The sequence below is a fragment of the Elephantulus edwardii genome, unplaced genomic scaffold (genome assembly GCF_000299155.1).
Source record: "Elephantulus edwardii isolate Elephantulus edwardi_28Jun2011 unplaced genomic scaffold, EleEdw1.0 scaffold00037, whole genome shotgun sequence".
Taxonomy (NCBI): Eukaryota; Metazoa; Chordata; class Mammalia; order Macroscelidea; family Macroscelididae; genus Elephantulus; species Elephantulus edwardii.
The window spans coordinates 7,853,378-7,881,194 of record NW_006399787.1 but is presented as its reverse complement, the minus strand read 5'-3'; the positions used below and the strand labels follow the sequence as shown (position 1 = coordinate 7,881,194).

General features: G+C 44.8%; 1 protein-coding gene across 1 annotated transcript; it reads right to left on the bottom strand.

Annotated features, from left to right (window-relative positions):
• Nucleotides 1–2,321: 2,321 nt before the first annotated feature.
• ANGEL1 (angel homolog 1 (Drosophila)) lies at nt 2,322–25,955 on the bottom strand. Its single transcript, XM_006884658.1, has 10 exons — nt 25,842–25,955; nt 21,664–22,239; nt 20,394–20,620; nt 19,859–19,928; nt 18,855–19,288; nt 11,785–11,908; nt 11,403–11,513; nt 4,430–4,499; nt 3,726–3,889; nt 2,322–2,625 (listed from the first exon to the last, which is right to left on the bottom strand). The coding sequence occupies exons 1-10, from the start codon at nt 25,903–25,905 to the stop codon at nt 2,465–2,467; spliced, it is 2,001 nt and encodes a 666-aa protein (XP_006884720.1). The 5' UTR covers nt 25,906–25,955; the 3' UTR covers nt 2,322–2,464.
• Between the last annotated feature and the right edge of the window lie 1,862 nt (nt 25,956–27,817).

Sequence of the window (27,817 nt, the reverse complement as noted above, 5' to 3'; positions counted from 1 at the left end):
GGTGGGAGTAGGACAGAAATATCAGCAGTGAGACTGAGAAGGAAGAGAACTCATTCCAGCAGCAGATGGCTGGCAGCTCAGCGCTGGTTCGAGAAGGTAGATTATCCGAAATAGATGCTTGGCAGGAGACATCTGCCACAGGCATGGTGTCTCATGCAGCCGCCACAGCTCTGAAAGGAAAGACGCCCATCGTGCCCCACAGACACAAATGATGCTAAGCTGTGGGAAGTTACGCTGCTCTAGCTTGGCGAGGGTGGGTAAGAGAGGTGTACCCCACAATCAGGCAGGAGACTTCATTCAAACTCTGTCTCTTCCCCACCCCTACCCCCAGACCTTAGAGCAGTGGGTACCAGAGAAAGAGAAGGGAAGGGAAGTGAGATGAACAAAACAGAGCTTTCTGTCTCAAATATCAAAGGAAAAGGACAATTTCTCTGGTCTAGATTTAGGGTTTGAGAGACAAGCCTTTCTCCCCAACTCCCCAGGATCAAAAGCTCCTATTTCTTCCATTGCTGTTCACACCTTATTCTCTAGGTTTTCTCTCTGTACCCTCCCACCCCACCCCACTGGCCTTCAGGATCCTAACAAATGACCAACAGCAGAGGGGGAAACAGATAAAGCTTTATTTGGAAAAAGAGTGTTTAAATGGCCATTTTAAAGCCCCATTTCAATTCTAAAACAAAAACAAAGAAGAAAACAAGGGAAAGAAAATCTCTCAAACTGCCCTCTGCAATCCTGAGCTGTCTTCAGCCTGCACTTGCTGTCAGGACAGGACAGAGCAAGGGGCCACAGGGGTAGCCAACAGGGCGCCGTCTTGAGACCATCTCAGGAGGTGCCCAGGAGAGAGACGAGACAAACAATGTGAACGGTCACAGCAGAGTGTGGACACAGGCCTGGGGCTCAGACAGGCACATGCCCAGGTACCGGAAAACAATGCTTCAAAATGTACACGCATAGATAATTAACCGCCCAGAACCCAGGAATGAAAAGCTTATAACCATGGATGCAGCAGCAGAATTCAAGGTGAGTCTTTGGCTTTCAAAAAAGGAGAACAGTATTAACCTCTAGAACTGTTCCTAACACAGCTACTCCCTTCAGTCCTTGTCAACTGAGGCAAATAGGGGAACACCCCAATGGAAGTGGGACAACAGCAACTTAGAGGTGCAGGGAGGAGCTGGCCAGGATCCCCCAGGCCATGTCCCTGCAGGGACAGCGTGCAGGTGGCTCCGTGTAAGAAAGGAAGGGTCCTGAGCGGGTAGGGAGCCCTGAGCGAGAAAAAGGAACATGGAGGCCTCACATTGCACACATCTTCAAGCACAGTCACTCCCAAGTTCTTGCACCAGCTTTGCCCAAGGCTAATTTTGGGCTAAGAAAAGTTTGGCCTGAGCTAAATTTTCAGGCTTTTCTAGGGAGAATATGGAAGAGATGAGAGGACATGAGAAACAACAAAAAAGTAAAAGGGAGGGAGGGAGTAGAAACCTATTAGTTAGGTGTACAGAGGAAGACCCTTAATCCTTGAGTCCCAGCTAAGGCTGCTATAGGGTCCACCTGCTCCATTCCTGCTTTCATCCTCCTGCTGGTGCCCTAGCTCTGAAGGCTGCAGACTCCACTGGACAAGAAAGTCTCCTGGGATTTTCTCCTCTTCGCTCAAAAGTCTTAAACCTCAAACTAGCATCCCAGCCCAAGGAGTCTCACAAAGGGTTCAAACATTTCCTCCATTAGGTTGAGCCCTAGAGAATCCATGCCAGGCCCAGAAGAGTTCTGGAGCAGTGGCACAGACACCACTGGGACAGGCAGTGCACCTCTGGGTCTGGCTGGGGGCTAAGGTGTTCCCAGAGCCCAGACAAGGAGTATGCCCTCGTTGGTGTGATACATGCCAGGGGAAACACAAGAAGCCAAAAAGAGAGATGGGCCCCTGCCATGGGCTGGCAGCACTCAGTACTGGATCGTGCCCAAAACCTGTCTCTTGGCCTCCAAGCCCAAGATGGAAACGGGGAGGCCAAAGGTGGCCATGGCTTCACAGGGCACTCCCACCCAAGAAGACACATGCACAACACACACAGCCCACAGGTGCATGCTGGGTAAGAGGGCTTGGCCCAGAGGTCATGAAGGCAAGGAGAAGGTCGGGTCAGAAGGTACCAAGAAATGGCTTGAAAGCAAATAACCAATGAGATCAATAGCTCCCGCAACCCTGGTAATTAAAAATCAAGGGGGAGCACTGGATACATAAAAGGGGGAACCCCCCCCTTCTGCCTCTCCCAGGGCCACTGAGTTTGTGGCACAGGATTAGGAAGAGGGTGGACGGGGTGATGGGGGTGGGGGAATCTAACCATGGGGAAAAGGGAACAAGGAGGGGAGTGGAGGGGACTTAAGTTTCTTGGATCTAAGTTTCCAGAAGTCTGAGATATTTCCAGTCTCGATCCAGTGAGCTCTTCTGGAAGAGAAGCCCTCTTCCCCTGGGTCCCCATCATGGGGCGGTGACTTCTATCCCAAAGCTTGCTAGCAAGCAGAGGTGGTCTGAAGAGCAGAAGGGGTTGGGTAAGCCATTGGCAGCCCAGAGAATCTCTTCAGAGAGGAGGGAGAGGCGACCCAGGAGCTTGAGGGTTCCATCTCGGCACAGCCTGCGATCTGGGGTGCAAAGTGGAAACCGGTGAGTAAAGAAATTAACGTCAGGCTGCCAGAGGCTGGGAGGGGGCTTCACAGAAGGTACCTTCCCTTCACTGACTGGCTATCCCTCACACGTCTGTCTACACCTACACCTCTGCCTCTGCCCGAGGAGGCCTCATTTTCTCAGAGATACTCTGAGTGATCCTCTGAGATATGATGTCATCAACGAATGATGCAGGATGTGCTCAGGGGACTGTGCCAAATGCAGAAGGGTGCCCAGATCCAACATTCAACTACCTTTTGGCTTTTCCATGAGAAGCTGAAGTCTAGCTTGTTTTTAACATAAGAAAATGAATCTCAAGTGCAGGCAATTAATTGAAACATTAAAAAAAACATGTTGTAAATGATGTGGTCTGGGGTTAATGGACAGCGAGGCTCTGACTGCTCATCTGGAGGACACAGGAATGACTGGCAGCTCTGGTGGCTCAGTCCACAGGAAGGTGCGCTGCTGGCCCAGGGGTGGCAGCACCAGCAGCTCCAGGTCAAACCTAGGCAGTTTCCTGTGTGATCCACAGCCTCCCGAAAACCACCACAGTGCCTTTCTGAGTCGATTCCTACTTAATGGCAATGAACCTGAGGGAGAACCTAGCCAAGGGACCACCTAGTGTCAATGTTTAAACGCTCAGCCGCTAACTGAAAGGTCTGCAGTTTAAGCCACCAGCTGCTCTTCAGGAGAAAAACGCTGGCATCTATCTGCATAAAGATCACAGCCTTGGATATACTGTGGAGCATCTCTCCTCTGCCCTACACTCAAGCTCAAAAGGTCCTAGAACTAGGAAGTGACCCTGATTAATTGGCTGCAATAAACAAATTCAATCACTAACTGAAGCTCTATTTTCATCTCTAAAATCAGGATCAAGCATGCCTGTTCTTACCTGTATAAGGCTGCAAGGGTCAAAAGAAAGAAGGCAATCAAGTGTCCTATGAAAAGTATGAAGAGGCCAGAGCCCGGCAGGAGCCGTGAAATCTGCTCTTTATTTATCAGGCTGCCACCAGATGCCTTAAACTACCATTTGCTCTCCCCAGGGACCCTCTGGCAACTCAGGATTCAATGGACTTACCAGTTATGTCCCCATTCTCACAATTCTCAGCTGAGAAAAATATGTAATCCACTGTGGTACCAAGGCCCAGGGGCATTGTGGTAACCTCCGGGCGGCCATGCTGGGGCAGGAAATGGGTATACACCGAGGTCAGGTGAAGGCAGTGCTGGATGGTGCCTGCAGTCCTGCAGGGATGGAGAGGGAGACAGCAGTCAATAATTATCATTGAACCTTTCCTGAGATCACTTTCTCTGTGGGCTTTATGGAAAACTTTAAGGGACATTCCCTAACCATGCGAATGAGGGTCAGCTATGGTCAGTTCTGACTCAGTGATATTCAACAACGATAACAATGATGAACATGCTAAAAAGAAACAGATATTCTTCATTAAAATGAGCACAGAATCAAACATATGTATACTGAATCCTCCTGGCGTTCCTCACGCCCCACTCTTTACTTGCTACCTGGTAAAGTCTAATTAGTAGATTCCTGTGAGGTCCTAGCCTCCGAGGAAAGAGTGCAAAGGTTTTGTCATTTACCAGAACATAGGTGGGTCCCTCTAGCTGCGGCTTATCTGTATGCCACTCTGTAAACTCAGCAGGTATTAGGAGAAAAGAACCCTTAGTAACACATGCTCTTTATATCTGCCTCAGGAAAGACAACAGGAGTCTCTCTGATAATTTATGAGGAAACAGGATTCAAGTGGACGGGAACTAAGTGATTACCTGGGAAAGGTAGGCTCAGGCTTGGTTATGTCTTCCTTGAGGGTGGACTCAGCCCAGCCAGCAGGTCGCTCTGCAGGGGACCAGAGAGAAAAAAGTTTTATCATCCAGAGACTATGAAGCAGGCAGTGTCAGAGCTCTGCCATGGATTTCCTCTCAGGTCCTTGACTGGACTGCTTTTAAAGGAGAACAGAAAAGGAGACGTCGGTAGAAGAAAAAGACAAACATTCAGAAGCCCAGAAAAGCAGGCACAGAGGGCTCTAACATTCCCCTCTTGGGGTCAGCACCATTATTATTTTTTTTTTAATTTTGTTATTTTTTTAGAATAGGCAAGACACAAGGTTAAAAATGAAAAATGTAGAGGAAAATGTCAGTGAACTCTCCCCCCTCCCCACCACCACTGGTGGGTCTGAAGCACTAGAAAGGTGCCACCTTGGGGTTAGCACACTGTACCTGTGCTCCTGGAGATCAACCCTTGTGATGTGTTATGAGTCACAACCCACCCAAAACTGGCGATTACTCATCTTGTTCCAGTGGGACAGCTGGTGGATTTGAACAGGTGGTCTTTGGGTTGGCAGCACAACTCCCTACCCCTTAGGTTACCAGGGCTCCCTAAGATTAAATTAGTCATTTTAAACCTACAAGTAAAAAGCTAGGGCATAAATGGCTTCACTGGTAAATTCTACCAAACATTTAAAGAGGGAATAACAATCTTTCATGAAAACCTCCAACACATTTCATACAGTAGTATTACTGTTATCAAAACATCACAAAAGACACCACAAAGACAAAGATTGACAACCCTCAGGAATATAATATGATCAAGAAAATACTGGCAAACCAACTGTTATAAGGTGTCATCGAGTTGATTATTATTCACAGCAACTCTATGAACAATGGATCTGAACCTTGCTGTAGCCTGCACCATCCTCATAATCTGATATGCTCAAGTTTATTTTCTTGCTCGCTTTCCCTGGCCTTCCACATTTCCCAACATGATGTCTTTTTCCAAGGACTGGTCTCTCCTGATATGTATGTGGGATTTAGTTTCACCATCCCTGCCTCTAAGGAACATGGTGGTTGCACATCCCCCAAGATAGACTTCTTTGTTCTTGTGACTGCCTCTGGATTCAGAAACTCTTCTCCAACATCATTCAAAGACATTAATTATAACAACAATTGTGAGTATAACAATAATAAAGCTGACTTAACATCTGAAAATCAATGAATGGCATATCACTGGAATCAAGGCCTAAAACTACATCATTAATTATCTCGTGTTGTTGTTAATGTGCCATTGAGTCAACTGGGACTCACAGCAACTCTACATAAAATATTTTTTCACTCTGGAGTTTCAGCTTAAACGTCTTCTTTGACCCTAAAGTTGTTTGAAAAGTGTTAAATGTTCTGATGATGTATTATTTTTGTTTTTAATTTCCAGTTTCACTGCATGTGTAATCAGAGAAAGGTGTCCATCTATTCTAGTCGATGTAAAGATGCGCACGTGCTAATGTACTGAAGTTTTCATTGTGATATAACATGTAGGTTAGTTTAGTCTTGGGACTTTTCTATGGATACTTGAAAAGATGTACTCTCTGCTCTTGAGTTCAGAGTTTAATATATATACCAATGAAAATGACCATGTATGTTATTATCTTCCACATTCTTATTCATCTTTTCAATAATCTGCTGCAGACTAAAAACTTCCTACCTTCACTTATTTTCTATGACTATGTAACAGCTTTGTTTTGTGATGGTTGATATTACACTGTCTGAAGCAAAACATTTCTAAAACTAATAACTTCAAATAAGGGCACTCTAGCCCTGTCGTCTGTAGGGAGTGCAAATCCACCAGCAGCTCCTCAGGAGAAAGATGGGCAAACTCCTCCCATGCAATTTACAGCTTCCCAAATCCTCACTAGACATCAGCTATGTACTGGTGCCAATGGAAATGAGAGAGAGAATCTTCATTTTGATTTACATCTTGTATCTATTCTGTGCCATAAAAATCACAGTGGGATACTGAAAGTGGTCTCCATCAACACCTACACAGCACCCATTCTGCCCATGCAGCACCGTGCACAAACAGCTCCACTCTGGCCGTTACACAGGACGTGGCGCTTCCACCACTCCCTCCACAAGAGCTGTGACATCTTCCATCCATGCTGGCAGCAGCCCAGTGAGCAAGTTCTTCTGAAAGAGGTTGGGAAGAGGGTAATAAGTTGTGTCATGTCTGGACCAGTGGACAAGCGGGGACTCAGAACTTTTCTGTACAGAAACTGGAGTAACAACTTTCCTACTTTGAAAATCAAATAGGATTCATTCTGTGGCTATCTTATCAGTCTGAAAACAAAAACCAGCAATTGTTTTTCACTGTAATGCACTTATTGGGATAGCTCTCACTTGCCAGAAGTTAAGACATGAAGCTCCAAAGTTTAGTGTAAATAAGTGTAAATGCAGAAGTAAACACAATAAAACCTTTTAGAAAACCTTTTATAGTGCCTTTAAGGACCACAGTGGACAAAAGGAAATCATAAAAGTTTGAAAGTATTAACAAGGGGGATTTAAACTTTAGTTCCCTCCTTCTGAATTACAGAGCTCTGATGGCACAGCCCATACGGTGCCGTACTGCTAACTCTCCCCTGGTTCAGATCCACAGCTGCCTTCAGGAGAAGGAATGGAAGTCTCCTATTATGACTTCTAGCTCCCAAACCCTGAGGGAGAGTCGCTATGAACAGGAACTGACCCAACAGCAGTGAGTAAGCGTGAGACTAATCAATTATTTTGTCACAATGGGAGCTGAAGAGGAAATCAATCACCATGTTGTTTTGTTGGGTTTGGGGTGGTTTTTTTTTTTTTAATTATACAACTCAGGTGATACAGAATGCTCTAGTGCAATGAAATGTCAGGCTTCTGGAATAATTAGACCCTCACTACTTCACAATGCATCTCCTACATTCAACTGTTTTCAAGTAAAGTCAGTTGAGAGTCAAGTAGGCATACGATGACATCTGGGTTTGAGTTAGGGAGCTCTTGTGGCAAGATCAGCAATCTCCTCCCTTGTGATTCACAGCCTCTGAAAACCATTCAATAGAGGGTCAGCTATGAGTCAATCAGTTCTGACTTGGGGGCAGTAATAAGTTAATGAGTTTGAGAAAGAGTGAGTTGGACAGTTGTGGCCCTGAACTGCAAATAACAGGTAGTACTTATGCACAAGTCCTCAATTTAAAAAGGATCTTACATGAATATCTCTTTGAACTGAACTTAAAAAAGTCCTTCCATTCATGCCCTAAAAACAGCAGTAGCTTTTTTAAAATTTGCACTCTTTAAAAGAGATTGCTCAAGTCTCCATTCAGCTCTGGGCGGGGATGCTGACTGAAAGGAATGTGTACTTTCAGGTGTTCACAGCATGTGTCCAACAGGTGTATTTACTCAAATGTAAACTCAATTTCAAAAATGCTATTATTTTCCAGTATTTTCAAAACTAAGTATTTCCCCCCATTTAATAATCTCTTCCATGGTCTTTGCAATTACTAGCTATGCATCTGAGAGCTGGACAATGACTAGGGATGATAGGAGAGTTGACATCTTTGAGCTGTGGTGCTGGAGAAGAGTGCTGAATATACCATGGACTGCTAGGAGAACAAACAAGTTCATCCTGGAGAGACTGAAGCCAGGCTGCTCCTTGGAGGCAAGGATTGTGATGCTTCAACTGACATAATCTGGACATGTGAGATCAGTCCTTGGAGAGGGACATCATGCTTGGCTTGGGAGGATGTAGGGACAGCACAGTAGAGGAAGACCCTCAATGAAATGGATTGATTCAGTCACTGGGGTAATGGGGATAGGTGTGTCAGAGACAATGAGATTGGCAAGGGATAGAGAGCAGGGTTTAGGGCTGTTGTACACAGGGTCACGATGACAGGTACGTAGGTTGACTCGATGGCACATAACAACAAACAACAATGACAACAATAATTTCTTCTACTCACACAGTGACTTTAAGTATGTGCATCTCATTAAAGTTGCTGGCTTTAATTTTGTTATTAAATAGAAATGTTTGTTTTCTAGTTTATTCAAGCATAGTGCTTTTTTTTAGCTGTTGCAAAAAGCTTTATTGTTTCATTTGGTCCAAGGTTTGGGCAAAGGGCTTCTGGGTGGTTAAGATTCTACGTCAGGGTGGGATAGAGAAGCTTGCTGCTGTTGGCAGGGGGACGCAGAGGTTCCCCCCTGCAAGTCCCCGCAGACCCCTAGTCATGCTTGAGGGTGAGATGCTCAAAGAGATACTCGCCCAGCCAAGCCTGGTGGCAGCCCAATCTTCTAATGTTGGTCAGATAGTCACCCATCTTCTTCAGCAGTTTCACTTCCTCGTCCAGGGAGTGGTTCTCCAGAAAGTCACAGAGATGCGGGTCAGTGTGGGCGGAACCCACGGCGTGCAGATGCAGAAGGGCCTGGTTTAGGTTCTTCTCCAAGGCCAGCGCTGCTTCCATGGCGTCCAGGGTTTTACCCAGTCATCCTGGGATGGCTCCGGGATATCTTGGAAGAGGACACAGCCGCCCCGCTGGTTTTGTAGCTTTAAGAGCCACTCGGCACCCTCGCACTTCTCCTTCGCCAACTTGTGGAAGAAGTGTCCCACGCCTTCCAAGGCCACATCATCGCAGTCAAAATAAAAACCCAGAGAGAGGTAGGTGTAAGAGGCCCGCAGGTGCAGGATGACCAGACGGTTGATGCCAGCTTCTGCTTCAGCGGAATAATTTTAACAGATCTGAGAGCTCATAGTTGGTTGAGGTTTTGGGGCTAACAAAAAAAAAAGGTGTTAGCTGGTCCCAAAAATAGGAGATGGTTGAGATGGTCCCGAGGTTACACCTGGAGGTGAAGCTGGAGGGTAGTCGAAGCCTGGAAGTGGGGAAAGTAGCTAGGTCTGTTCCGTCCAAACACTGTTGAAGCAAGAGACAGATCCACCGGACCACTGGGGAACTGATTTTGTTTTTTTAAAAATTTTCTCTTGGTGGGGCAGGGAGGAAAATATACAACAACTTGGAAATCCAAGTTCTTTATAAACTTAAAATATCAATTTTTAAAAAAGAATATTAAAAAACTCAAAAAAACCTGCTCTTAAGGTGAAATTACATGTGTAGGAACCAGTGACTATTTGACTTTACAATAATTTGAAACCATTGAAATGTTCATTGCTTTAAAAGTACAAATTCAATGAAATTCAATATTGTTACTGAAAATACCAATTCAAATGAAATTCCTACATGAAAAAAAGTCACTTACCATCGGTCCTTTTCTTGGATTTTCCAGACACTACGTAGCTGTTGTCATTAGCTGCCATCAAGTTGGCTTTGACTCCTGGTGGCCTGGTATATAAAATAGATGGCCGTCCAATGCCATCTTAAGAATCATGCTGCTGCTCCAGTCCATGGTCACGGATCTCATGCCATGTCATCCAACCTACAGAGCTCACCTTGGATCAGCACTGACCTTCACAGTATTCTATGAAGAAAGCTTTTTTTTTTAAACAGATAAAATTTTTTTTTAATTTAGTTTGTTTATTTTTCATTTCAATGAACATCTACAGAGATTTTGGAATTCCATTCATTCAGTGTTGCACCCTTCGAAAGCTTTTACGAATACTCCGTGTATTTTTGTTGTCAGTGTTGTGCACCGTTGTGCTGGACTGATAACTGAGGCTCCAGCAGGTTTTCAGAGGCAGTAAATCGCATGGGAGGAGACTGCCCACCTTCATCCTGTGTAGCAGCTAGTGGATTCGAACTGCAAACCTTCAGAATGGCAGCACGACTTCCTACCACTAAGCCACCTGTGTACATACATACAAAACTTTGTAGCTGTTTCCTCTGTGCACAACAGCCATTTGACTGGGCATAAAATTCTTGACCCTTCCTTTTTTTTCCCCTTGTTCCATGTTAAAGACATCTGAAGCCAAACTGTTAAGATTTTCTTTGGTTTTAAAAGTCATTTGGTTCAACTACCCATTGTCTTCTAGTAATCTTACTTTTCCTTTGTCATTTTGTCTTGCGATATGTTCTCTAAATGTGAAGATTCTCATTTTTTTTTGTTTGTTTCCGAAGTTTTTCTGCAATTGCTCCTTTAAGTTTATGCTTTGTGCCCTTATACTGGTTTCCTCTGTGTTCTGTAGTGTGTGAACTCCAGTTATGTGCACTCTGATTCTCCCGTGTCACCCTTCACTGCCATCAACCCCCATTTTCTCACCTCTATGTCTCTTACCTTGTTTTCAGCGTTATATATTCTAATGCCACATCTAATTTTCTCATTTTACATAGGGATTTTATATTTGATTCTACTTCTTTCTTGAGTTCTACAGCATACATTTTATCTTCGAATATCGTTGCTGGCTTTTTTTATGATCCATACAGCTCCACAGAGAAGTCTGTCCATTTGTCCTCCAGCTGTGCACAGTGCTTCTTTACAGACATGTCAGCTGCTCTGTGTTCATGGTCTCAGGTACCTTTAGACTAGTTCCTTTTTTGTCGAAGGTCAAGTCTGCATTTCTTTCTTTCCTTATCCTTGTTGCTCAGGAGTAGTTTAAGAGACAAGACAGGATAACGGTCTGCCATACTCATTCTGGAAATGCTAGTAGGAATGACAACCAGGAGTAACTGCCATCTTGGGATTTTCAAAGTCCCACCACGTGCATTTTCAGGTGCATATGCTGTGCATGTGTTAGCTGTTAGCAAGGCAAGCCTGGAAAGGTTAAGGGCTTACTCAGAGCTAGTGTGAGCCCAGACCGTGTGGGTCCTTGTCAAGCACTCTCCCTACACTGCACGTGCACACATCCACTGACCTCAGCCAGCCTCCCTCCGAAGCACAATTTATCATAAGAAGCTGAGTTCTAAACATAACAACAAAGACAAATAGGAAACCACACGTGTAACAAAGAGGAGCAGAGGCTGGAAAGAAGTAACCAAGAAAGTGGCTTCATTTCCCTTACCTGGTTTAGTGTCTGTCACTCCTTCCATGAGAACTAGTCCTACTGGTCGCTGACAAGCGATGTTGCAGAAGCGGAAATGTAGCAGAAAGTCTCGGCTATATTTGCGTCTCTCTGTAAACCAGAAGTCATGAAAGAAACAGAAATACATCACACGCTAAGCCTGCCTTAATACAAAGCACCTGCTGGACAGGAGTGCAGAGGTAAGCACTGAAGACGAGGTGATTTTCCAACAGTGAATACTTAAAATTCACTGTGTGACTACAGGGAAGACAGCATGAAAAAGAAGTACTGACAGAGTCAAAGGAATTACAATTCTTCTTGTCACTAAAGATCCAGCTTTCTTCCAGTAGTTCTGCAGGCAGTCAACTAAGAAAGTGCTCACCTGCTCTCTTGGGCTGACAGGAGACATACTGACAGGAATCGGTGATGCCCAGGGAGATGGGCCACAGCGGGGCCTGAAGCTTCCTCTGGTAGAGCTGGTGGGAGAAGTCCTCCTGTCCAGACACCTACCAGGAAAAGGCAGCGTGGTCATGAGGAAACAAAGACATGGAAAAGTAATAGCCTGTGCTTTGGGACATGCAGAAAATGATCACACGCTATAAACCGATGTATGCAAGCCACATCAGTCTGTGCTGAAGGCTACAAAATAAGGAGCTAACTGAAACCACAATTGTTTCCTTAGAACTCATTAAAACTCAAAAGTATAATGCTGAAATGTCCGTGAGACAGGAATGAAGGTAAGAGAGTGAGTCAAGTGAGTTAAGAATAACAATGATGACCATGTGGACCCCTAAATTAAACCTCACAAACATCTGTATCATTCTCCACAGGAAGGGCCACTTGACAGGAGGTTTAACTTGTAATGGGAAAGGATTTATTCTGATCTTTAGATTGTCTGGGTCAAGAACTAGCATTTTAAGCCTGTTATGGAAACACTACAGGGTCAAACCAAATGGGAAATGCACCAAAGCACTTTACCGTATCTATGTCACCATCCTCGGTCAAAGTCAATGAGCAGCTTGGGAACGGACAGAGCGTAGTAGGGGAAACACTCGGCAACATCAGTCATCTGCATATCTCCAACGTGGGTAGCAAAATTCCCTTTATTTCATTTAACAACAACAAATATTTGAATGCCAACTACATGCAAGACACTAGTCAAAGGAAGAGAGCAATGACAAACAATCCCTGAAAACTCAACGGGTATATATTTTCAATACATCAACGAAAGTAAAACGGACCTGGAATTTGATAGCTATTTACTAGGTGTGTAATTTTGAGCAAGCTCTTTTGAGTTGGGGCTCTGGTGGCATGCAGTTCGAATCCACCAGCTACTCCACGGGAGAAGGGTGGGCAATCACTTCTCGTACAATTAACTGAAAACCTGCCAAAGAGTCAGCTTTGGGTCAGTTGCGACTCGACGGTACAAAACAGTTATAAAATATAGATAATAATTATGGAACACAGTTAAGAATCTGAGCAATAACCACTACCAATAACTGCTTACTTTGAACCAGGGGAAAATACTTTACATGCATTATTTTATTTAATTGAGGGAGATGCTCTGAGGTAATCCCACACAGAGCCAACGTACAGATGAGGCAAATGGTGCTTAAAGAAGTTAAATAATTTACTCAAGGTAGCAAAGCAGAGAAGTGAACCCAGTACTGTCTGGCTTCAAAGCAAGTTCTTTTCATCACTATTCCTTATAGTGTATGTCACCTGGGAGGTTATAGTAAGGGATTAGTTATAGTAAGGGATTCCCCCCCCCAATTCTTTGAGCTCCTTGATTACAGTTCTTTTAGAACAGGACACTGCCCTCCTTTGAGAACATGGCAGTGAGAACACCACTGGCATGTAAGCAACTTCATTAAAGTAAAATCTCGGCTGGTCCGAGTGCAGTGGAGGCCGCAACTAATTGATCACAGCCAGTTACAGATTTCTTTGTTCCTTCTCCACTACCACTGCTTCACTTGACCAGTCTTAAAGTAAAATCTCAAAGTGCTCAACAATAATGCCAGCACTGTTTGTTCTTTCTCTACTTTTGCTCGGCCAAAATTCAGTGACAAGTTGGATCAGCAGAGACTGAAAAAAAAGGAGACTAATCATACAAAAAAGAAAAAAAAAATAGCACAAGCTAAATGTCCAAATGTCCATCAGTAGAGGTAAATAAATAAACTTGTGAAGTATGTATCTATACTATCAACGCTTAGCAGTTAAAAGGAATGAGGTAAGTTCATATGCACATTGAGTGAAAAAAAATCAAGCTACAAAATTAAACCTACAGTATTATGTCATGTTTATAAATGACATATAACTGATTACATTGTTCTTAGCTGTTAGAAGTGAAAACAGAGCACTGTTTGAGGGTATTATAAACTGAAGAGTGTCCTCACAAAATATTTGTGGTAAATCCTGACTCCTACACCTGAGGTTGACAACTTCAATCTTTTCTCCATCTATCATGTTGCTCATTATTGGTCTGTTGTTATATACATAGAGTTGGGCCCACTCACAGCTGACCCTATTGGTCTAGTAGTAAAAATTTTTTTTTCTTGATGTTGACATCTAATCCATATTGAAGGCTGTAGTCTTTGATCTTATTTTTAATCTTCTTTAGTAAGTGTTTCAAGTCGTCTTCGCTTTCTGCAAACAAGATTATGTCACCATATAATACAGGTTATATCACTGTATTATACAGTGATATACACCGTATAATACAGATTATATCACTGTATGATACAGATTGCTGATGAGTCTGGAGCTACATTGTTTGTCGAAACACCTCAATTGGTAGGCAACATCATGATAGATGGAGGAAAAGACTAAGGTTGCCAAAGATATCATTTTAGTTAGTTAGATCCACAATACTCATGATAGCAGCAGTTAAGAAACCAAAAGATACGTTAGATTGGGAAAAATCTCTTGTCACGGGCCTCCTGTAAGTGCTAAATAACAAAGATGTCAGTTTAAAAACTAAGGTTTGCCTGATATTTTCAGTTGCTTCCTATGCATCTGAAAATTGGACAATGAATGAGTATGGAAGAATAAATACCTTCGAGCTGTGGTGCTGGTGAAGCATACTGACTATCTCATAGACTGTCAAAAGAATAAATCAGTCTGTCTTGGAGGAAGTGTAATCAGGTTGCTCCTGAACTACTAGGATGGTGAAACTTTATCTCACATACTTTGGGCATGTTGTCAAAAGGGGGAAACCTTTGGAAAAAGACATGCTCAGAAAGGTTAGAAAGAGGAAGACCCTCAGTGAAATGGATTGACAAAGGGACTGTGAGAATAGGCTCAAGCATACTGGCAATAGTGAGGATGGCACAGGACAATAGGTTCTGAGCTGTTGTTCAGAGGGTCACTAAGAGCTGTAGAGGACTTGAGGGCACTGAACAACAGCAGACCTGTGCTTCTACTCCTACTTGAAAAAGGGTTCTTTCGTATATTAATGAGATCATATCATTATAGAATGAGTCTTAAACCAATCATTTTGAAATATAAAATAACACATTAAATTAGCAAGTTGAATTAAGGGCAAAGAGATGCCACACCAAATGAAGACCACTGTCGAAGCTAAAAGAGACACGGACCTTCTAGAGCCAATGTCCTGAATTCAAAGTTCTAGCCTCCTAAGTAGGGAGATGTCTTTGAGTTGTGGTGAGGGGAAGTATGTTGAATGTCCCATGGACTTCTAAAAGAACAAACACATATGCCTTGAAGAAGGAGCAGCCAGAGTGCTCCTTAGAAGCAAGGATAGTGAAGCTTTGTCTCACATACTTTGCACATGTTGTTGTTAGGTGCCATCGAGTACACTTCATAGTGACCTGAATCCTGCTGTGTCCTGTGCCAGCTTCATCATCTCTGACACTCCTGAGCCCACTGCTGCAGTCACTGTGTTAATTCATCCCACTGGGTGTGTGTGTGGGGGGGGATGTCTTCTCCTTCGCTGACCATCCATCTTTCCAAGCATGATGTCCCTTTACTGACCGTCCATCTTTCTAAGTATACTGTCCCTTTCCAAGGACCAGGCTCCCCTAGCTACATGTCCAAAGCATGAGGGATGAAGCCTTGCCACCTTTGTCTCCAAGGAGCACTCTGGCTGTACTTCACCCAGGACATATCTGGCTGTTCTTTTTGTAGTCCATGGGCTACTCAGTACTCTTCTCCAACATCACAACTCAAAGGCATCAATTCTTCTTCTGTTATCTTTATTCATTGTCCAGATTTCTGATGCATAACAGGTGACTGAGAAGACCATGGACTGAATCAGGCGCACCTTAATCTTCAAAATGATATCACTGCTCTTAAGTATTCTGGAGATGATGAAAAAAAAGAGCTGAACAGAAGATTTTAAATGGCAGTTAGAGAAGACAAAGCAAAATATTATATAACAAAATGTTCAAAGAGCAAGTCACGGAATAAAAAGGGAAGAATTTACTTGATATTTCTCAAGATGAAAAAAACTGAAAAACAAAATACTCAATTTAAAACACTGAGAGACACTAGGGGCAAAATCTTGAATGATCCAAGGATCAAGTTCAAGCTGCACTGAAGGCACTGGCAAAAAATAAGGCCCTATGATAATTCAATCACAGAATGGACAAAATCTATGCGAAGACTTTTCATAGAAGATATTCAGATGGACAAGACACATGAAGAAAGGCTCAAAATCACTGGCAGTAGAAAATGCAAATCAAAACCACAAATACCATTTCATTCCAGGTAGCAGTGGCAAAATTTAACGAGACAGTAAACAATACATGATGGAGACGATGTGTAGAGATTAGAACTCTTCTCATATGGCAATTTAGCATTTCCTCAAAACGCTGAACATAGAAATGCTATATGACTCAGCTATTCCACTGCTTGCTAGGAATATACTTCAGTAAAACAGAACTGAGACATAAATGGAGATTTGTACACTTATTCACAATAGTAAGAACATGGATATAGCCCAACTGTTGATTAATAAATGACTGGATGTGAGAAATCATGGTACATTCACATGATGGAATATGATGCAGCACTCAGGAGAAATTATTTAGAAAAATATTATATAACATGGGAGAAGCTAGAGAACATAATGCTCAGTGAACTAACTCGGGCTCAAAATGCAAATACTGAATTAGACCATTATTGTAAAAACAGAAGGACAACTAGCAAGATGTGCATGGATATCCAATGAGGGTAGAGGAGGGGGGCAAAGGGACTGGTGGGAAGGCAGGGAAACTGAGGGGGGTAGGGAGAAATCATGAGATCGCAGAGTTTGGTTAGTAGAGGGAGTGGATGAAGGAATTAGGAAAGGTCCAGTGGGGACCTGAAAAAAAGACAGGCTAAGAGTGGGCACAGATCAATAGTGATTCATTTTTTAAGGCACAATGTATGGGAATGATTGTATGAAACAAAAGGTGAATTTAAAAAATCCCCAAAACAAAAATAATAATAAAAGGCTCCAGGAATTGATGGAATACCAAATGACATGCTTCAACTAACAGATGCAGTCTTGGATGTGCTGACCAGTTTATGTCAGGAAATTCGGAAGACAGCTGCCTGGCTAACTGACTGGAAGAGATCCATATTTTTCCCATTCCCAAGAAAGGTGACCCAACAGAATGTGAACATTTTCAAACATTATTATTAATATCACATGCAAGCAAAATATTGCTGAAGATTGTCCCAAACTGGCAAGAAAAATACATGGACAGAGAACTTTCAGAAGTTCAAGCTGGGTTTAGAAGAGGCTGTAGCACCAGGAATATCATTACTGATGTCAAACGGATCCTAGCTGAAAGCAGAGAATGTCAGAAGAATGTCTATGTGTTTTATTGGCTATGCAAAGGCATCTGATTGTGTGAATCATAACAAATGATGGCTAAAATTGAGAAGAAGAATAGGAATCCCAGAACACTCAATTGTGCTCATGATAAATATATACCTAGATCAATAAGCTGTGGTGTGAATGGAGCATTCAATGTCTATTCAGTCTGTATGCTGAGCAAATAATTTGTGAAGCTGAACTCTTCATGTGAGGCATCATCAGGATTGGAGAAAGACTCATCCACAACCTGTGTTATGCAGATGACACAATCTTCCTTGCTGAAAGAGAAGAGAACATGAAAGGCTTGCTTAAGAAGACCAAGGATTATAGCCTCTGGAATGAATTACCTCTCAACATCAAGAAAACAAAAGTCTTCACCACAGTAACAATACTCAACATCAAGACAGATGGAGAAAGGATTGAAGCTGCCAATGATATCACCTTGCTTGGATCAACAATCAACACCCTTGGTACCAGAAGTCAGAAAATCAGGAGGTGTATTGCATTGAACAAATTCGCTGTCAGGACATGTTGTTAGAAGAAGCTATTACCTGGGAAAGGATATTGGCCTTGGAAAGGTGAGGGTCAACAAAAGAGAGGAAGACCCCTGACGGGCCAGAATGACATAGTGGCTGCAGCTATGAGACCAAATACCCCAGAGATGAGAAAGGCACAGAATAGGACAGGATTCAGATCTGTTGTTCATAGGGTTGCTATGAATCATATTCGATTTAAAAGCACTTAACAACAAGAAATGGGTAGAAGAGAGCTCTGGTAGCACAAGTCTTACTGCTGACCAAAAGTCAGCATCTCCAGAGGTTCAAATCTATTAGTGGCTCCAAGGGAGAAAGATGAGCAGTCTCTTGTTATGATTTACAGCCTTCAAAACCCAATTTCTAAAGGAGTTGCTATAAACAGCAGTTTGAGAGGGATTTGAAACAGTGAGAAAATATATTTCTGCTCTCGACACCTCTATTGTGTTTCTGTTATAGCAGCACTAGATAGCTGATAGGCAAGACTGTCTGCTTGATTCCAAATCCTGGCTCAACACCAGCATAATGAACAGCAAATTATTTAACTCCTCTGTGCCTTTTCCTCATATATAGAATGGAAGCAATGATGGAAACCGAAAATTAAATAAGCAAATACATGTAAAGTGCTTTAAAAGTCCCTGGCACAGAGTAAGTACTGAATAGATCATAATTATGATTACAATAGCATAGGAATATGGACAATACTGTAAATGCACAGAAAATGATCTAAAGGAATACCACTACACTTTAGAATTGTTTTCTGACTCTTAGGAGAGAGGGGGCAGGACATATGAGTAATAAAGGGACCTTCTGCCTTTTAAAAATCATGTTTTCATTCTTAGTAAGAATGCAGTCACATATTACTCGTGGCAATAAATAACTAGTTAAAAAACCAGAGGAATCTCAGAATGTCAGAGGCACTTAAGGACTCTTACTTCTAAGCCTGGGCATAAAGCATCCAACAGAACAAGCCTAGCAGGAGGGAGACAGAACAGTGTAACTGAGACCCCCCACCACAGAAGCAGCTAGGGTGCCAACACTCGAATCTCTCCACAGGCCACACTACCACCCGCACAGCGGCCTTCCCCATTTCACCTTCCAGGCCGGCATTCCGTGGTACTGGAGTTCTCCATCCCTGATGAAGTTGTAGAGAGGTGAATCAGGGACCGAATTCAGGTCCCCACACAAGATGATGGGGCAGTGGCTGCCATCTGACAATCTGGCCACCTTGTCCACTTCAGCCAGGAGAATAGCCATCTGGGCCAGTTTGACATCACCCCGACGTGGGTTGTACAGGACGTGGGTATTTGCCACGCACAGTGGAGCCACTGAGACTTGCCCCAGGCCTTCTGGGACCAGTGGCTGGAGTAGCAACACTAAGCCCACGTTGTCCCGGTTGAGGAGCTCCAAGCCAGGCCGGAAGTACTCCACAGGGCTTGCACAGAGAAGGTGGAATCTGGAGGGCTTGTAGCAGACAGCACAGCCATCCGTTTTACACCCAGTCCTCCTCTTGTAGAAACAGGTATAGCCTGCAAGGAAAACCCCAGCCAGGGAGTGAGGTCAGTGTCCCTGAATCCCCTTCAACCAGTGGCTGCAGCCCAGGTATGTGTGTCTAAGGCACACTGTTCCTATTGCTTGATAAGAGAAGTCCTGGCCCTGGCCACGTGCAGAGGTTCCCTTATAGATGTAACCACATGGTTGAGTGGCTGCAAAGGAAAGGAGGGAGGAAAGGGCACGAAATAATACAACTTGACAGGAAAAGCCTGGCCTCTGGGGTCAGACAGACCGTGGTTCTGGACCTACTGACTCTGTGACCTTAAACAAGTAACACATGTTCTCAGAACCTGTTACCTCTTTTGTAATAAAACAGAGATGATAATATTTGGCCTGCCAGGACTGGTTGGTTCAAAGATTAAATGGTAATTATGTCAGAGCTGCTTTAAAAAGTAGAACTCTATTTTCTTTTTCACCTACACAAGGAAGGAGCTAGCTCACAGGTGAGACTGAGTTGACTTAGAAAAAAGAAAAAGATGGTGTCTTCAGAAGAGCAGACAGGGCTGTAGGAAGAAAGGCTGGCCACCATGCCAGGAGCTGATTACCCATCATTTGTAGAGAGGGCTCCAGTTGCTCCCAGTAATGATCTTCCTGAACTTCCTGGAGACACAGGATCTGTGAAAAAGACAGGGAAACCAATCACTCTGGAGTATCCAGATTACCCAGAATCTCCTGGGAGCAGGGAATGAAATCAGGTGGAAGCTGTTAAGGGTCTACTTTATTGTACCTTGATACCTGCCAGAGGTTGACTCTTCCCTGAGAGCCACCAACAGGAAGAACTGGCCCAAACTTAAGCTGATGAGACCAGATAGGTGTGCTGAATTTTTCTGCTCTCCAAATCCCTCAAGTCTCAAACCTTGCAAAAGACACTGGAAGGTACACATCTAGGGAGATGCTTTCCAGCATCTGCCAGAAACCCATTATTCCTGGAGGCAAGCTCCAACTTTAGGCAGAATTCTAAACATTCAAATAATTACAGGGTTGTGCTCATTTTCTAGGATCACTAATCAACAGCCCAGGTACAGAGAAAAGGCAAACTGGCATCTCCCCAGTCACTGACATCTGGATCCCCTCACTCACATCAGGGTCCCAGTGCTGGAATTCCTGCATGAGGTTCGCAAAGCGATAGTTCCAATTGAGAATGTCCGGGTGGCAATGCAGGTAGAGCTCTGAGCTCTGCTGCATCAGATCCTGGGCCAGGATATTGTAGGACATGAGAGTAAACTGGAACTGAGGGCCGTCCCCGGTTTCCAGGCCCTGAACATCTGGCTGGGTGGAGAAATCCTCCCATTCTCGCCATAAGATTTCTGCAAAGTAGTAAGGGGTAGAGATCCATGACAAGTACATGTTATCAAGAACCCCTGCCAACTCCACTTCAGATCCAGAGACTCTGGGCCCAAAGACCCTTTCTTCAGTCTCCTTGTCACCCGTCCCTTTGTCTAGCAGGATAAGCTTTGCAAAGCCAGAGACAATCTCAGCCAGGTCACCAATGTATATCCCCAGAACCGAGTCAGGGGTCAACAAAAATATTTACAGGCTAACCACCTCTTCCTTTTGATAAATCCACTAGGTTTTGTGAGTCAGTCAGAGGAGCATGGCTAATGGTCACCTAAGACTAAAGATATTTTTAAAACCTCAGCCTTGGGTGTTTTCTGACATTTAAACCTGAAAAGACCTAAGCAACAAGGGAGCATAGCAGCTCTTCCACTTTTCTCTTATGTGAAAGGCCAAAGAGGCTTGGTGACATAGTGGTTAAAGTGCTCTGTTATTTATTGAAAGCTGGTCATTAAAACTTACCAGCCTGACAGGGTACAGAAATGGTAGTCTTCTGTAATGATTTACAACCTTTGGAATTCTATAGGACAGTTCTACTCTGAGGTGGAAGTGACTTAACAGCATTAGGTTTTATCAACTTTTGTATGTGGACACCCAATATGAAACACAGACAGAACTGGAGCTATTCTGGCTGAGGCAAGGAGTAGAGGCCCAGGGACCTTCTCCTGTCAATCTCCACAACCCCTTAGAACCTCCCTCCCCTACCTCCAGAGAAAGAGAGGTACAGAGAATCAGAAGTGTGGCCTGATTTTAGCTCTGCCACTAGCTGGCTGCATGACTGACTAATCATGTCCTGCTACTTATTTGTATCACAGTTAGTGAATTTCTAAGACCATGGGGCTAGATAAGGTGGACTCTAAAGCCTTTCTGGCCCTGACATTGCAAGATTCTCAAAGACTCGGGAAAAGAGTGCAGCAGCAAACCTTCCCACCCACCAAAGAGCTCTTCAGTAATGGTTCCACCTGCACATATGACAACCTGCTGTCTGGCTCACAGAGCTAGCTCTCGGACTCACCATGATATGGAATTTCCACTGGTGGAGGCAGCAATTGCCCCACGCCCTCAAAAGGCCACGTGGGAGTCCCTTCCTGGGGCAGAGGATCAGGTGCTATGCTCCAGGCCACCACTGCAGGGTCCTCTTCCCAGGGCTGTGTGGGCAAGGTGTCCACTGGGAGGACAGCACAGTCTGCATACTGGGGGCCCATCTGCATGGGGACAGCTGCCCACATGGGGGCCTCGACCTCTTGCAGTATCTCCTCTTCTAGCACCTCAGGAAAAGATTCGTCCAGGTTCTCTGCTGCCCGCAGGTCACTCAGCTGCCTACTGGACCACTTGTCCTCTGCAACAACATCCTGTTCTCCAGGATTATCCATCAGGAGTGCCAGGCTGCTCTGGGCCAGTCCCTTATCTGCAATGGGGTCCTCAGTCACAGCTGAAAGCGCCTGGCTTGAACCTTCTTCTCGCCACTGCTGCAGTAGGCCTTCACACTCCTCCTGGTCAGGCCCCCGAGGGGCCATGGCAAAGTCACCCTCTACCTGGGAGGACAAACTTTTCGCCAAGATGGCATTTTTTCGACATGTAAAGAGAGCATCTAAAAAGAAAGTCAAAGCACAGAGTTAGATGAAAGTAGCACCCAACCCATACTCTTGTTATGACTAGGGAAAAAACCAAACATAAACAAGAATAATATCCACTGGGACAACATTAGCATCACAGCAAAGCACTTATCATGAGACAGCACTATTCTAAGTGTTTTATCGGTATTACTTTATATGGCAGGGACCTGATAAATATTCATTGGGGGGGGGGAATGACAGTCCTACATAATCTAAGACAAAAACAAGACATAAAACCCCACACCCCTTTTATCTGGAGGTTAGTAACATTAACTGTTAACGATTCACATCAAGTCTGGTTCTAAGAACTAGGGTGCTCTGGACCAGCACTTGGCCATGAAGCAGAGCTCTAAGTTAGGATCTGGCATGATAATTAACAAAACCACCTGGACATTTGGACAATACTCTTAGTTAGATGACCAAACTCTAGACTATCAAATGGGAAGAGGGGAGAAGTCTATCCTAGATAAATCTGAGATTTTGTGGCATTGTTTGTTTTCATTCTTTAACAGTGCCTAATCTGTGAAATTTGAGAAAAACAAAAAAATGTGTCACAAAATCTACACAATTACTGAGCAAAGGGGCTTGAGCCTCTTCTTGCACTAAAAAAATCAAACATTAAAAAACCAACTTCACAAACTTCATTATCAACTTTCCCATTCCACAACACAACAGCAGCTGTAAATTAGAAGGTGCCAACAACTGATAGCATGAAGAGACAGCTGTCATTTCTGTAACAGCAGCCACAAATGGCAGCCAACAGGGAAGAAAGTAAGTGGGGGAAAATGCTAAAATTAGAGGCCCAAACATTCACGTACCCGTATTTGGTGGGAGCAATCAACCCACACATACTTGATCATGTATGCAGGACACAGTACAAATGATTATACGCAATGCAGATTCTTAATCAGTAAAGAAGTTCATTTTAGCAACTTTTTGTTTTTGTTATTGTTATGTGCCATCGAGTCACTTGCAACTCATAGCGACCCTATACAAGTGTCCTAAACCCTACTCTATGCTGTGCCAATCGCACTGTCTCTGACACACCCATCCCTATTACCCCAGTCACTGAATCAATCCACCTCATAGAGGGTCTTCCCCTCTTGTGCTGTCCCTTCAACCTCCCAATTTCAAAATGGTTCAGATACCATTTTAGTACAGTTTATGAATCTTATTTCAGATTTAAATCTAATGGTTTTCAAGCAGGGGAAATTCTGCTCCCAGGGGACATGTAGCAATCTCCAGAGCCACTGTGTTGTGGTTATCACAACTGTGAGGGTGCTACTGGTTTCGAGTGGTTAGAGACTGGGAATGCACCGCTTGCAATACATGGGGGAGACAGCTCTCACAACAAATTACTTTGCCTAAAATGTCAGTAAGAGTTGAGATGAAGAAACCCTGCTTTAAATCCACAGGCTGGGGAGACTTGCTAATTCTCAGCCTCTTGAAACATGCTCTCTGAATGAATGTCAAATGGCAGAAACTCTTTGGTTAACAGGCATGTTGTTGTTATGTGCCATCAAGTCTCCTGCGACTCATAGCAACAGTATGTACAACAGCCCCGAACCCTGCTCTATCCTGAGCCAACTTCATGATCTCTGACACACCTACCCCCATTATCCCAGTCACTCAATCCATCTCATCAAGGGTCTTCCTCTCTTATGCTGTCCCCCACCCTTCCAAGTATGACATCCTTCTACAAGGACTGGTTCCTCCTTGCAACATGCCCAAAGTATGTCTGATGGAGAGCTTCAGAATCCTTTCCTCCAAGAGGCAGCCTGGTTTCACTCTCTCCAGGATGAATCTGTTTGTTCTAGGTAACAAGCAGGAGGTTTTCAAATTTAGTAGTGTTTGGTTTGTTGTTGGTTTTTCAGCAACAAAACCATTTCTTTAAAAAAAAAAATCTTTAACCCTCAAATAGATATCAAACTCACAAAGTTAATACAAACAGAATTACTCTCATTGAGTATAAGGGCAGAAGTGCTCCCTCCTGAGATCCCTGAAATCCTCTGGACACATCTGATTAAGGTGATTTCACTAAGGCTGCCACAGTGGACATAGGAAGGGCTCCAAAAGTCAGGGCTACATGACTGAAGGGCTGTGTTAGCTATCCAAAAACCTGTGGCCTTTGGGACACCTCGAAAGTTTGGATACACACAGGATATAGCTGGCTTCATTCAGGTCCTAGTTTACTATCAGCTCCTGTATTTGTTGTTGTGTGCCATCAAGTCAGAAATGATCCCAGCTGACCCTCTAGCAGGTTTTCAGAGGCAGTTAATCACATGGAGAAGCTGGTGGATTTGAATCCGTGCCTTCAAGATTGTAGCCTGAATTGGAAAGCTCAGCTCCAATCTGTCCTTAATGTTATTCCAATTTGCCCTCACTTTGAAAAGACTGAACCACCCCTACCATTACCATCTCCAACAAGTCAACGGTGTGCACTCACCCAGCTCAACCCCACCCCACTCCTGGGAGGATTTTCACACATAGTAACCGTCGGGGAGACAGCAGAACTGTCCAGAAAGCTTTCCAAGACTGTGTGGTCCTTCCAGGTCCCGACTGGAACATCTTTCTCTTAACCATGGAACCTCTCTTATGGTCAGCAGTTGACTGCTTTAACGATCGCGCCACCAGGACTCTGTGTGCGTACGAAAGTCACCCTAGGGACCAACCGCATGTACCTGTTCCAATTTACCTACAAATTCGACTTAAAGTCACACTTAGAAAAAGCTATCATTTGTAGCACGGGGAATGTTTTGTTCACAGTGAACAAAACAGACACATCCTGTCATCTAGGAGTCTGCCCTCCTAGACAATCCTTGACAGTCCAAAGAAATAAAAATTATCTATTTCCTGGGAAGTGCATACATTATAGACACAGATTCTGGTGACAGTCTGGGAAGGGAAGTACAGATTGCAGCTGCGATGCCCGTGGAGAGGGAAGCGGTTCTCTGCACTGCCTCCCGAGTGGCCAGGGGTCTGGGTTACGGAGGATTTCGGAGGGGACGCGGGGTCTCATCCGAGTCCCTGAACTGTCCAAGCCCAGGCCCAGAGAGGGCCGGCAGATGACCGAAAAGTTCGGGAAAGAGCCGCCTTTCCCACGCCCACTCGGCCCCACTCGCACCCGCGACTGCTTCAAAGCTAAGGGGGGTCGAGGGTGCCTGCACGCTGAGTCCTTTCTCGGCCAGAATCTCGGGGAGCGCAGCGGGCCGGGTGGCGAGGCCCTGCGGTCCGGGCCCCGAGGTCCGACCCCCCGCCACCCCCTCGGGGGCAGCGGCTCGGCCGCGGGACCCCTGTGCACCTCGACGGCCGGGAAGGGCGGCCCCTTCCCCAGGCCCTCTCACGTTAACTGTGGCTCGGCCCCCACTCGACCACCGGACTCGTTAGCCACGCCCGACCTCACGGGGTCAGATCACCGACGGAGGGGCTGGGGGCGAAGGCCACCTCGTCGGTCAGCACTGCCCAGGGGGACCACGGTCGTAAGGCCCGGGGCGCCGGACACCGTCCCAAATCCCGCGGGGCCTCGCTGCGACGGGTTCCGACCCGGACTCCCGCCTGTCGGACGCGGGGCCGGTACCTGAGAGGGCGCGGAAGAGGCGCGCGGCCGGCAGCAGCAGGTAACACAGACAAGACGCGATCATGGCAGGCCCCCGGCTCCGCCTCCCCTCTTCACCGCCCGCCAGGTCGCCCTCGGCTCGGCCCCGCCCAGGCCCCGCCCCCGGAGGTCACGTGCGCGGCAGCGTCCCCGCCCACCGCGCTACAACAACAACAACTTTATTGGCAGCGCGCAGCCACCGGAATGGAGGAACTGGTTCCCATGGCAACGGGCCTGCCCGGGCTCTGGGCCACCATCCGTGGCTTTAGGTTTAAAATTTAAGTGCTGCCCTAAGCTTCGTACTGTTTATACACAGGCCACCGTTTTACTACCACTTTAGTTTGTCACTATTCTGAGTATATATCCTGAATACCCTGAATGTTGTTGTTGTTGTTGTTGTTATGTGCCGTCGAGTCTTTTGCGACTCATAGCGACCCTATGTACAACAGCCCTAAATTCTGCTCTGTCCTGTGCCAATCGCACTGTCTCTGACACACCCATCCCGATTACCCCAGTCACTGAATCAGTCCACCTCTTAGAGGGTCTTCCCCTCCTGCTCTGTCCCTCTACTCTACCCAGCGTGATGTCCCTCTCCAAGGACCTGTCCCTCCTTACAACATGTCCAAAGTATGTCAGACGAAGCCCCAGAATCCTTGCCTCCAAGGAGTAGCCTGGTTTAACCCTCTCTAGGATGAATTTGTTTGTTTTCTTGGCAGTCCATGGTACATTCAATACTCTTCTCCAGCACCACAGCTCAAAGGCATCAATTCTCCTTCTATCCTCCCTAGTCATTGTCCATCTCTCTGATGCATAACAAGTGATTGCAAAAACCATGGCCTGTATCAGGCAGGCCTTAGTCTCCAGAGAGACACCGTTGCTCTTGAGTACTTTAGAGAGGTCCCTAACAGCAGACTTTCCCATCGCAATACGTTTTTTGAAGAATACCCTGAATAGGAAAAAGAAAAGTACTATTGTGTGCTGTCAAGTTGGAACCAACCCATAACTGACCCTCCGCAGGGTTTTCAGAGGCAGTAAATGGAGGGAAGAGATTGCGCATCCTTCTCCTGTGGAGCAGCTGGTGGATTTGAACCATGCACCTTTGAGACTGCTGTGCAGGTTCTTACCACGGGCCACCACACCTTGCAATGAATAAAAATGACTTTAGAAAAAAAAAAAAAATGACTTTAGAATTGATGCCTTTGAACTGTGGTGTTGGAGAAGAGTACATTAACTGCCAAAAGAACAAAGAGAAGGTGCAGCCAGAGTGTACTCCTTGGAAAAAAAGATGATAAAGTTTTGTCATACTCATTTCCCAGCTTTCAGATGCACAGTAAATTATTGAAAAGAGCATGACATAAATCATGCACACCTTAGTCTTCAAACTGACATCATGGCTTCTCAGTAATTTGGAAAGGTCCCTGACTGCAGACGCTGCCAAAGGAATACATCTTCCTACTGCTAGGATCAAGAGTGTTGATTGTGGATACAAGTAAGATTAAATTGTTGACAGTTTGAATCTTTTTTCCATCTATCACAGAGAGCTCTGGTAGACTCTGTGTGCAATCCCAAAGGCATGTGGCTCGGATCCAGCAGCTGCTCTGCAGAAGAAGGATAGTCAGTCTCCTCCTATGTGATTTACTGCCTCTAAAACTCACTGGAGGGTCAGATATTGGTTGGTCCTCAACAGCACACAACACCACAACAACAACATCATGATGTTACCTTAAATTCAGTGGTGAGAATTTTTGTTTTCTTGATATTGAAAGATGTAATCTATATTAAAGCTATAAACCTTGATCTTTTGTTTCAAGAGTTTAATTTTCTCCTCACTTTCAGCAAGTAAGTAATGTGTGTCATCTACATAAGGCAGGTGTGGTTGATGAGTCTTCCTCCAATCCTGATGCCACATAATTTTTCATAGAGTCCAGCCTCTTAAACTATTTTTTCCAGCATACATA

Coding starts and splice junctions, on each gene's coding strand:
- ANGEL1 (XM_006884658.1), bottom strand. CDS start 25,905: ATGATCGCGTCTTGTCTGTGTTACCTGCTGCTGCCGGCCGCGCGCCTC. Junction 19,289..19,858: donor GCCCTCTCTACAAATGATGG/GTAATCAGCTCC, acceptor TTTTCCTTGCAG/GCTATACCTGTTTCTACAAG. Junction 11,909..18,854: donor ACGGAATGCCGGCCTGGAAG/GTGAAATGGGGA, acceptor TTTTCCTGGTAG/GTGTCTGGACAGGAGGACTT.